At 35.1% G+C, this 12,096-nt stretch overlaps 1 protein-coding gene and 1 long non-coding RNA gene across 2 annotated transcripts; both read left to right on the top strand.

The window, feature by feature from the left end:
• Positions 1-3,086: 3,086 nt before the first annotated feature.
• Positions 3,087-4,347, top strand: LOC149941214 (uncharacterized). The gene is made up of 4 exons (XR_016481278.1): positions 3,087-3,173; positions 3,239-3,398; positions 3,488-3,593; positions 3,705-4,347. It is a non-coding gene; the product is annotated as an uncharacterized LOC149941214 (long non-coding RNA).
• A 3,376-nt stretch (positions 4,348-7,723) lies between these two features.
• On the top strand, positions 7,724-8,918 carry AlkB (alpha-ketoglutarate-dependent dioxygenase AlkB). The gene has a single exon (XM_090178021.1). It carries the CDS (start codon positions 7,952-7,954, stop codon positions 8,879-8,881), a length of 930 nt encoding a protein of 309 aa, XP_090034147.1. The 5' UTR covers positions 7,724-7,951; the 3' UTR covers positions 8,882-8,918.
• Positions 8,919-12,096: the final 3,178 nt, after the last annotated feature.

Genomic DNA, 12,096 nt, shown 5'->3' with positions numbered 1-12,096 from the left:
CGGTTGCGGTAATTCGCAAACCATGGAGCTAATTTTTTCTGAGTTCCAGCGGGAAGTGGGTAAACGCTATCGGCAACGCGCGAGAGAGTGATTTCGAGTCTAGGGTACGAGTTTAAATTATCTTTGTTCGCACGGACCTTGTGGAGACCTTCAAAATTAACTATTCCCACTATGATCAAAGATAAAATAACTACTTTCACGTAACGCAGGCTCTTACTGAGTTCCCGGCAGAAGTCGGAAAAAACTGCCTCCATCGAGCTGGCAGGGTTTTCAAGATACCAGATATTTTTGCGTTATTTTGTTTTAAAATAATAATGGATCATGCCTGTAGCTCTAAAAAAAATTCTAAACGAAAGAAAACTAAAGGTGAGTAATATAATTTTGGGTTATCTATTGAAATTCCTTATTTCTCACCCTGCTATGGAGCCCGATTTGTCCGACTTCCGGCGCGAACTCAGTTACTGTCATAGACATAATAAAGAAATAGACCCAAGATTCTACGGGCGGTTAATACGGAGGCGACGCCAAGCAGACAACCGGCATTTGTTCTGTATTCCTGTGGTACCACGTTTAAGCGACGCCTGTCGATTAGGTGAGCAAATAAAAATCATCACGTGACACGTCACACATGTTCGTGTTTGTAATCTTTTAGGTACTCTGACGTGATTCGCGAATATTTTGGCTGTGAGAATTTATAATAAGGTTAATTTTTATTATAATTTTTAAATAAGTCAATTAATTCTTTCAAAACCCAAATAAAAAGCAGCAGATAATCTTATAATTAAAAACAAAAAAATTCTAATTGCGAAATGATATTTTGTCAAAGGCTTAAGTAACTCGGTGTGTTGTGGTTATGGCTTGTCATGGGAATATTCTGAGATTCTAAATTGTAAACAAAAGTAAATGGAATTTTGATGAAATGGATGATTCTACTAAAGGTATGTAGCTATTGTCCTTGAAATAAAATTAGCTTTGACAATTTAAGTCTGATGGCTTGACCCTTCATTTCTAGATTTTTGTCTTTCGCTAATTTGTGGAGTCTGAGCTTGCAATATAAATTAATAACTTTCTTAATGATGATGTTCGATTCCAACTTCAGCATCAAACATGTTCGTGGTGATCTGGTAAGATGTCCATGCCAACAAAATTTCGTAATACAGCAAGTTCTAGTTCTTAGACTACATTTCTTTTATAGAGAGAGGAATATCTCTTCATAACAACTAAACAAAATTGGCTAAAAACCAAGGAGATCTTGCTCAAATTATTATAACATAATTAAACCTACACAAAATGATCCTTGGTCAAAATTTAAAGGTGAGAAGTTAGCATCACCGGTTTTTTCTATTTCACTTTCAACTGGATGTAATTTCTTTAAATTAAATAAAAAAATTATTTAGACTATTTTTACTTGTTTTAATTCTATGGAAACCAAACCAGAGTTGGAATGGCTTTTGGTGTGACCCACCTTTTGCCATTTACAATTCTTATATCCCGTTCTAAAAAGTGATCATTACAAATTAAATCATGATTTGAATGTGTCGCGATTTACAGCAATTGTCCATTGAGAAAGTATTGTAGGTTTAGATAAGGGAAACCTATAGTTATACAAAGATTTTAAATAAGAATGAATATTCATCGAAATAATATGATCCTACTTATGGAATGAAACCTTTTCCGGTATTGTTTTACTTATTAACTAATATTAACCTTTTTTACCAAATAAAAACAGATTATTTGTAGAAAACACTTTTTCTATAACTTTTTACTAAAAAAAACACCAAAACGAATTATGAAACATGTTAACTTACATAAAAGTACTACCCGTTTATCAAATTCTACCCTAAAGTTTATGTGTCTGATTTTAAACCGGATAAATATTCTTAAGCATTAGGTACTACGTGGCCTAGGCCAAGCGCTCACTGCTCCTCGTAACGTCTCCGTCCTAGCTTCCACAAGCCTTTGCTTCGTAACGGAGACAATGCATTGTGGAAGGCAGGACGGATACGAAACAGAGAGCCAGTGGGCGCCTAGTCTAAAACGCCACTAAACTTAAGTGGCGCTTTACACGTAGTACCCCAGGAATACGGAACAACTGCCGGTTGTCTGCTAGTTATAGCTCCCGTATATTTTTGGCAAATCAAACTCCGCGTAAGGTGTCTATTTCTTTATTATGTCTATGGTTACTGTAAAAGCCTCACGAGAAAACGGGCTATCGAGAAACGCCGAGATTTCGAATCTAGGGTACGTAGTTATATTATCTTTGTGGACCGATTAGAACTTCTATTATCCTTGCTCGACTCTAACGCGGTTTTTTTTACATCTTTAAAGTGACTTATGTTTAATTAATGTTGAAGAATAGCTCAAAATTGCGTAACTAAATCATGTAAGAGTAAATACAAAAAACATTCACACGAACATTAGGGCCCAGCTATTTCCCATTGAATTGGGAATAATACTGCCAGAATTACAATTACGATTTCGGTTTCCATGGTTACGCGGGACCTGTTCTGATAAGACTGTACGAAATTCATCTTTATAATTAGGCGGTAGCGCCATCTATATTTTGTAAAGTTATATGTCTAAAAATAAATAATTATTAGCTAACTAACCGTAACTTGAGTTAAAAAGGATCGTGTTGGCAAAATAATATTATTTTTAAACAACTTCAAAGGTTTGTTTGTTACGAGAAATCATACATTTCAATTTCGCAACAGATTCGCGAAAAAATTCAATTGCAATATAGTTGCCACCACTAGAGACAGATGCCGCCACGGTAGAACGATAAAGTTGATAAAGTCTCCTTATTGAACGAAATTGGTCCCGCACCAGCCAGATTTAGTTATTTATTCCCAAATCAATGCTATTTCCTACAAAAAATGTTCAATGAACATTTTACCAGAGAGGGTAAAGTCGCTTCGCTACTGAGAGGCGTCTCTTCCTATTCCCGCAATGTTAAAATTTCGTTACCAGTTTTTGACGCACGCGCGAATAGAAGAAATTACAAATGAAGTTCAGGATCCCACTACCAGGGTGCTACAGGGTGTCGTTAGTTAATTTTTTTTAGAAGATTTTTGTTACATCCGCAATATGGCACCGATTATTTTCTTATTTCTGATACTAAAAAAATTTAAATAAAATGTGAAATGGTTGTTTCATGTGAATTTATGACGCAAGTAAGTAAAACTAATTATTTTTAAATATTATATTTGAATATTGAAGTGTCAATTCTTTTTAACAGCCTAAAATAATGGGAAACATAAATAGCCAAGGCCTAACAACAATAACAATAGAAATTAATATATTGGAAATGAAATAAGATCAAATAACTTAATGAAAATAAATAAGAAATAAATATATAAGATAAAGCTTCGAAGTAGTTCAAAAAAGACGAATATGAGGTATGAGTTTAGTGCTGTATCTTCATCAATTTCCTGTCCAGTCTTTTCTGTGTCTTTTTGTAATCATGATCGAGATCTTGTTTTTTCAGGGCACTGTGCATGCAAAACTCAACGAAGAAACTTATCATGTTTTGAAATACAGTCGGACATGTTGAATCTATTGATGCTTGAAACCAAGTCTTGTCAATTCGACGTGTAATAAATTTTTCCATACGCTCTTTGACATTTGGCATGTGAGATAGTAGTTTAAAGCTATAGTATCAAATACCTCATTTGTTTCTGTAATAAACTTTAAAAAATTGTCAGTAGGTACTATAAGGCTACCAAAAGAAGAGTTCTTTGTTGTTTTGAAAAACTTGAAGAAGGAGAGCACATTTGTAGGATCAATAATTGGATTGTTCTTTTTGAGTTGGCTGAGGCAAGAGGAGCATTGGTGGTTGGAAAAACAGCGATGGATTAGATATCCTGATATATAGCTAAGGACATTTTGTTTAAGTAGATTTGGACTCTCAATTGAATTGCATATGCTCTGTTCGAATGTGTTTAGAAGATGATGACAATTGCGTGTTTAAATCTAAAGTTCTTTTACCATTGTGATTAACAACTAAAGTAATGTAATTTATTAAAATTATTTGTTATTGAGATAGACAGTTTCAAATTTCAATTACCATTTTCTGAATTTTCGCATGAAATACTGCTGGACAAAGTGTAATTATGTTCATCTAGAACATTCAATGTGTTTTCCTCTGAAATTGGTTGTGATGCGTTTGTGACCAACGCGCTTTCTTCCAACCCATGTTCATATGTCGCATATGGATATGCTATACATTTTAGTATATTAATTGTCAGTAAATTTTTTAAACCACATTAAGAACCCTTAGATGTTTTTCTTTATACTTCACTAACTGTACTGGAAAATGAGTAGTGTTAATAAAATATTGTTGGCACAGCTGATGGTATTAGACTATTTTTAGTTTTAATATTCATAAAACTCGTCAGTGAAATGATTAGAGCAAAACCTATGGTTAAAGTGTAGGTATTCCGTTGTTTTATTTGTCAGATTCTCGTTTTTTACATTATCCAACTATGATAGGGAACTGAAATTTCAATAAGAAAGTTAAAGTAAAAATAAACCTATGTAAAAAACGCGTATTCACCGTTCTTTTTCCCTTGGAAACTTGAAAAATTATAATCGAGAATTCTTATTTTTCGTATTAGAACAATTTACGGCGCAATGGAACGTTTTTTGAAATCGTCAGGCAAGAGTCATAATGATAGTCCCGGGGAAAGCTTGGGAAATAAAGAGGGTTTAGAATTCCAAGGTGGTAATATTTCTGAGGTTCTTCCAAACATCAGTTCTGCTTTAGACATTGCACTAAGTAATGAAGCCGAAATTATTAGAAACCCTACTATATCTGCCGATGTGCAAGATTTAACTAATTTAACAGAAGTGCGCTTACACGAATTGGATATTAGTTTAGATAAAGATTGCCTTCTAGTTCAGCCTAAACTCAATCCTTTTCCTAAAACTTTAATGGGTGGTAAAAATCGTGGTTTCATTTCTTCTTGGTACGACAAATATCGAATGCTTGAGTATTCAGTTGCAAAAAATGCAGTTTACTGCTTTTGTTGCCGTCATTTTCTAGGCAGTAGAAATACTGGATTTGTGAACGGATTTTCGGATTGGAAAAATATGGCGAAAAAATTCGAAGAACATTTCACTTCGAATAAATCTTCCCACCAACTAGCCTATAGAATGTATTTAGACTACACTGAATTAAAATCTCGTGGATCAATAGCGTGTCAGGTTAATGGTCACCATAGACTTGACGTAATTAGAAATAGAGAGGTATTATCTGAACATGTGGAAGTCATAATTTTATGTTCTCAACAAGATTTAGCACTTCAGGGGAATACGTCTGCCGATAAAATTGGAAACAGAGGAAATTTTATTGAAATTTTAGAACTTCTGAAAAGAAAATGTCCTGATTTGAAAGCCAAATGCGAGAGTATGCCCAATAATGCAAAATATATTCACAGCACTGTACAAAATGAAATAATTGACATTTCTGCAAATTTAGTAAGGAAAATGATTGTCGAAGAGGTCATCGAATCCGGTGGGTTTTACTCTGTAATTGCCGATGAAACCCGAGACAATGCAGGGGTGGAGCAGCTAAGCGTTTGTATTCGATATACTAGAATAGACATAGGTGTCGTAGAAAGATTTCTAGGTTTCACTGATTTACATAAGTTCGATTCTGAGAATATCAGCTTGGCAATTATAAATCTTTTGACAGAGGGTGGTTTAAAACTGGAGAATTGCGTTGGACAGACATATGACGGGGCAAGTGTAATGAGCGGACACGTAAAAGGAGTGAGGGTGAAAGTAGAAGAGGCAGTAGGCGGACATTGTCCGTACGTGCATTGCTACGCGCACCGCTTAAATTTAGTTTTAGTTGACTGTTGCTCCAAAATATTGGCAGTTAGGGAACTACTTGGTTTGGTTCAGGCCATATACAATTTTCAAAGCAATTCGGTTATTAGAAGCGAATATTTTGAAAACTCCCAAAAAGATCTGGGCTATGAGATACTTAAAATGCCACAAAGCTGCGACACTCGGTGGTGGAGTAAAAAAAAGGTGTTAGTTATTTTAGAAATAGACTCGATTCCGTAGTTTTAACGTTAGAGAATCTAATTGAAAAGGGAAAACCAGAGGAAGCTGCTGAGTGTCGTGGGTATATATCCCAATTACAAAACTTTAACAACTTAATATTAATTGTCGCACTAGACGAAGTATTAGGCGTAACGGATTCCCTGTCGGAATACTTGCAAAGTTCGAAAGTTATTTTAACGGAAGCCGTTGCCATTTGCCAAGCTACCGTTAAGACCTTAGAAGAATGTAGGAACTCGGAACGTTTTGATTTAATTTGGGTAGAAGCTACTAAAATCGCAGAATCTGCTTTTATTGCAATACCTGATCGTAACAGCGAACCGATAGCTTTACGGAAACGTAAAATAATCCCTAACAAGAGATTAAAACATAGTGTGGTAACGAGTACAACGGGTAGCAGGGAAACGGAAGCAAAAACCCTGATTGACCAGTTGAGGTCCACCTATTTCGAATTAGTTGATAAATTTATTTCAGAAATGAAAATTCGACTATTGGAAAACTCTGGCTTATTCAAAGGTGTAATGGCGTCTGACCCTAACTCGGAAAACTTTCTTAACGAAAACGATATCGTAACCCATTGTAACACTTATAATCGGTTTCAATTCGACCTGAATTCGTTAAAAAGCCAAATTAAAATAGCCAGAAATTTAATTATCCCCAAGAAATTTACCAGCGTAATCGACTGCTTCCACTATTTAATTAAAATGGCAGATGGGTTCCCCGACCTAGTGAAATACTACAAAATTGTTTCTTGCATTCCTGTGGCAAATACAATCTCAGAAAGAAGTTTCAGTTCACTCAAAAGAATTGAAACACGTCTACGGACAACTATGGGATAATTTAGGCTTTCAAATCTGGCTACACTGTCGATAAATCGTGATTTGTCGAATTATTTAAAAGAAAACCCAAAGTTAGTAGTCGACGAATTTGGAAAAAAAAACTAATCGAAGAGTGTCATTCCTTGATTAAAATGCCTTTAAAAAATTCAATGGGAAAATAGAAATCATGTCAAAATTTAAAACATTTAAATAAAAAAAATCCTTGAAACTCGGGAATTTTTTAAATAAACATTATAGATGGGGCCTCTAATTCAGGCTGGGCCTACGTGCATAAAACCCCTGGCGGGGCTACTGGTGGTATAAGCTTTCTTTACCTGATGAATAAAACTCTTATTATTATAAAGGGATTATTAAACGAAAATCATTGATTTTGTGGGGTTTTTTTACCTAAAAGTTTTTCTTATTTTGTTTTTGAAAAACCACTATTTCCGAAAACATTATCTAGCTTATGTTTTTGTGAATCAAATTGAAATAAATAATTTGTATTTTTTAATTGTTTTTTGAATTTAACTTTTTTCCCGCGCTAGTCTACGAAACTAGAAAATATTTGGCATATTTTCGGCTGAGTTTTGGGAGGGGGCGTGGCTAAATACGTTTTCGGGGTTTGGCTGTAAATTTTGTAACTCGAGTACTCGACTGTGGGAGTTTCGCTCATCCATGGACAATATGAATAATATTATATTATGATAATAATAATTACCGTAACAAATTTGGGGATTGCTTCCAGACGATAAGCAGAATATTTTACTGTAAGTATGATCGGAAAAGCCTCGATATTCTAATTTTTTACGACGATAATTTAATCTCGTGGTTCAAGTTTTAAATTCCAAGCATTCCAAGCATGTTCCAAGGAAGCTTCTTCTTTCCCTATTTTACTCCCCCCGCTTATTTTGAATCACCAGCCTATACAAGCATTTCCTGTTATGCCCGCGAGTACCGCTAGAGTGCGTCGAAGCTTGTTCTTTTTTACTTTTTCCCATGCCGGACCATAGTGCCGGACCGTCCCTGGCTCATCTAACATCAGAAAGGATCCTTTTGCGATTATGTATGAAAACAGATTCAAGCATGATCAGTATGATGAATTTAAATACGTTTTTAAATTACTTAAGAGAAGAACACCAGTGCCAGATTATTCAAATGTGATAGATTTCAGTGATATTGACTCAATAAATAAATTTAAATGCCAAAGATTGACCACCAAAAGCTCAAATATAACTCATTGTGAAAAATGTGAGCAGAATGGTTTAATTTCACATAATTTGTGGGAAATATTTTCTATAGATTCTGTACCAGGTTTGGTATTTGTATCAAATCCTTTTACAAACCCAGGGCAACAAAAATGGATTTTGAAATGTTTAGAATACCCAGAGTTTCCTAACCTAACCAATTTACACTCAGATTTAAAAACATTACCAGAAAATAGGAACAGAAATTTATGGAAGAATCATGTGAATGATCCATCGCAGTCTGAGTTATTGAAACTTAGATGGTCTACATTAGGATATCACCATAACTGGGATACTAAAGTTTATGACTATGACCGAAAAACACTATTCCCAGAATGTTTGAAACAGCTTTCGGAACATACAGCAGATAGTTTATCATTTGAAAATTTTCAGCCAGAGGCTGCCATTGTTAATTATTACAATTTAAAATCTACTCTCAATGGTCATACTGATCATTCTGAAGTAGATTGCAAAGCACCACTATTTTCATATAGTTTTGGAAGAACAGCCATCTTTATGATTGGAGGCTTAACAAAATCAACAGTGCCATTGGCAATGTTCCTTAAAAGTGGTGATATTGTAGTCATGTCTGGTCATTCAAGATTGTGTTATCATGGAGTACCAAAAATTCTACCTATAACACCTGAAGAGACGCAAAAAGAAGAGGAGTTAGATTGGGATGTGCGCAATTACATCAAAAATTCTAGGCTAAATATCAATGTAAGACAAGTTTATCCAAACTATTAATTAGTTTTTTTTAATTCAATGTAAAATGGTCTTCCAAAGTACCAATAAAGAAAAATTGGGAACCCTTGAGTCTAAATTAACTTTTTTTGTATGGCATAATAACAATCTTTTACTTTGTAAAGATTCTAAGATTTATTTTGACTTCGGAATCTAAATTCTACCAAAGCTTAAAGAAACTGCGAAAAATGGGTCGTGGCCAAAATTAATGACTATGGTAGTGACCTTTCTCTTATCGCTGGTAGAAACGAGTCGGGCCGACTTAATTCAGCGCTAGTGAAATCAACTTTTTTATTTCCTACCTGGAAATCTTCAACTGAAATATCTTCAATCAAGCAGCTCGCTGTATTTGAGCTCTACGGGGTGTCTAAATAGGAGTGATTGCATGGTTAATGAGAGGTGTTGATATCCTTAGCGTAGAGGATTGTGTTTACTTGATTATCCGTGACAACGTAAGAAAAGCTAGAAGGCAAAAACGTTATGGGAAGGTATTTCTTAAAGCTTGGAAATCTGTTTTAACTTGTTTAAATAAAACATTCTTTATTTGATTTATATAGTAAACTAATTTACCCCGGCTTTGAATTTAATATGTAAGTAAATTAAATTTTTGTTAGAAATATAATGTATATGAAATGTCTGTTTAATGAAATCTGCTAAATGATACAATAAATTTTAAAATACAAAATCAAGGCAATGAAACTAAAGTCTTCAAGCGAAGCTGCGAAGCACCCGCGGGGAACGTACTTAAAACGGAGACAGCGAAACAGCGTTGCCCCTCTGAAGTTCTGAACCGCGATGGCGATGCGTTGCGTCAGGTATTCCATAGGGAATTCATAATTTCGAAAATCACAACTCCGAATACCAAATTCCCATAACTCAGAATTCCCATTACGTAGAATTCTCATATCTTCGAACCAAAACCCCGAATACAAAATTCCCATAACTTCGAATAGTAGTTTTTTGGGTACGGAAATGCTAATTATTATTCTCAACTCAATGGTGAAGTTTGTTTTCGTTGTAAAGCTCTCTTGTGGAAGTGAATAGGAGAAAGCGTGTTGATTTCAAATAAATGATGAAAAAAGGACTATAATTAACGGAAATAATGGAAAGATTCAATAGGCCATATCATAAGTAACATAATAACAGTAAGTATGACAATTAACGAGATTTACAACGGAACTGATTTTCATAGCTATTGCGCAATCCAGATGTTTTATCAGCACAGAGCCCCCTAGTGTCTAAAACACGCGAGACTTCCGCCTAAGCCAAAATATCTGGTTTCCGATAGATCGGCGGAATATTACACTTAATAGGTGTTTCTATAAAATAAATCAATAAAAAAATTAAATGTATAAAATGTTTTTTCCCCGCGTCACGAGCTTAAGCTTTTTAGTGCTTTATTTGGCATGCGCGTTTCGCACGTCGACTTCAAATACCAAAATCTTTATCGACTCGAGCGCGCGCTCTCTAGCTAGTGACGTAGAAATAACATTTACACGTGACCTAACGTATTTTATAGAAACACCTATTGATAAAATAAAAAAAAATTCGGCGGCACGAGCCCAAATATGTTTTTTGGCTCGCGTGATTCGCACGCGGACTTCAAAACAAAGGCAAAGTTCCTCACGACTCATAACGGGCTCTCCGATATTAGGATTTTATTCTTAAAGAAAATTATTCACCAAGGACGGTAACTTCAAGCATGGATTAATTAACTCATGCTTCAAGAGAGTATCTTTGTCGCAAAAAGGTTCTGTAAGGAAATTAGAATTAAAGCAATAGAAAGTGTCCTACTTATTGTAGTTATGGCACCTATGGCTATATCTAGTTACATATTTAAAACTCAGGTATTATAAATATCATACGTCTATAATATTTTTCAATAAGTATGTTACTTTGGAAAATATTTTACTAACGTCTCGTAAGAGCTAATCACAGAGTGACGTCATCATGGTACGAAAATCGCCCCGCTAGACACGATAACGAGCAGACGCAAAACGTCACCGAAGCCCAATATAAAGTCTCTCTCGTATCTAGCTCTCAGTAAAAGTTTTGCATGTAAAACATAGGAAGTGACAGACTTATGTAAAATATTATAAACTTATGTAAATATGTACTGGTGAAATAACATCACCCGAGTTCAACTGATAAATTACCTATACTGGAAAATTATCATTATTGATTATTCGTAATTTAAGATTAAATCTTGTCACATCAGGGCCGTGCAGAGCTTTCGTGGGGCTTCGATTTGCACCCCCCCTTGAACTTTTCCCGTGGGAACCTTCAGCTTGCGGGCCCCCTAACAGTCCCTCATGGGCCCTTTTACGACGTCACCACTGCCTTAATTAGCAAAAACGCATCAAGGACCGAAAGTCCATTTCGAGAAAATCATTGAAATTCATTTGGAAAACCCATTTAATACGTTTTTGCTCAATTAATTAATAGACCTTCATTCAAAAAAATGCTATTTTCAAATTTGTTACTATCTAGTTTATACCAATTAATGTGTTATTGTACAGTAATTTTAAAATATCATGACTGATGACGCGTCTATATCTAAAAAATATTTAAGCTAGAAAGGTTTGTTGATTTAATAATAATAATATTTCGCAAAACAAACTCTGCAGGCAACCACAGAGGCCTATACGTGGTGGTTTGATTCGATTAAAAATTAGATTAAAGATTTGAAAGCTCTACAAAAAAGGTTTAAATAGATAAAACCAAATTTAAAAAAAAAATTAAATTTAACATAAGAAATTAAGAATTTTGCGGAAGCCAAATGCCAAAAAAAGAATTCCGATACTCAAGAACGAAATAGCGGAATTGAATTCTGAGTGACATTCTCCCTGATTCCAGCCCAGCACCCTAACCAGGATTTGATTTCGGAGGGAGCAAACAATGGGAAACAAAAAAAGCCATACGTTTCGGGGAGGTGGACTTGCCCCTTGGCTCACCCATCTGGCTATACCACTGCATGCTCCTCTCTATTTGAACTCTGTTTGAACCCAAAAACCAACCTTTTTCTATTTGACTAGGCAAAAACCTAACTTTTCACCCTACCCCTCTAAGACCGAGGGGTAAGACAGTCTCATATAATCTGTACACCGAGTTCCTGCATTTAGCACTGTAAAAGGTACATATTTTCTAGAGTTCGCGAGTTCCATTTAGCACTGTCAAAGGTACGGCAGTGTACACCGAGTTCGCAGAGTGTCTTACCC

The sequence above is a fragment of the Leiobunum rupestre genome, chromosome 6 (assembly GCF_980474605.1).
Source record: "Leiobunum rupestre chromosome 6, qqLeiRupe1.1.hap1, whole genome shotgun sequence".
Taxonomy (NCBI): Eukaryota; Metazoa; Arthropoda; class Arachnida; order Opiliones; family Sclerosomatidae; genus Leiobunum; species Leiobunum rupestre.
This window is presented reverse-complemented; position numbering and strand designations above follow the sequence as displayed.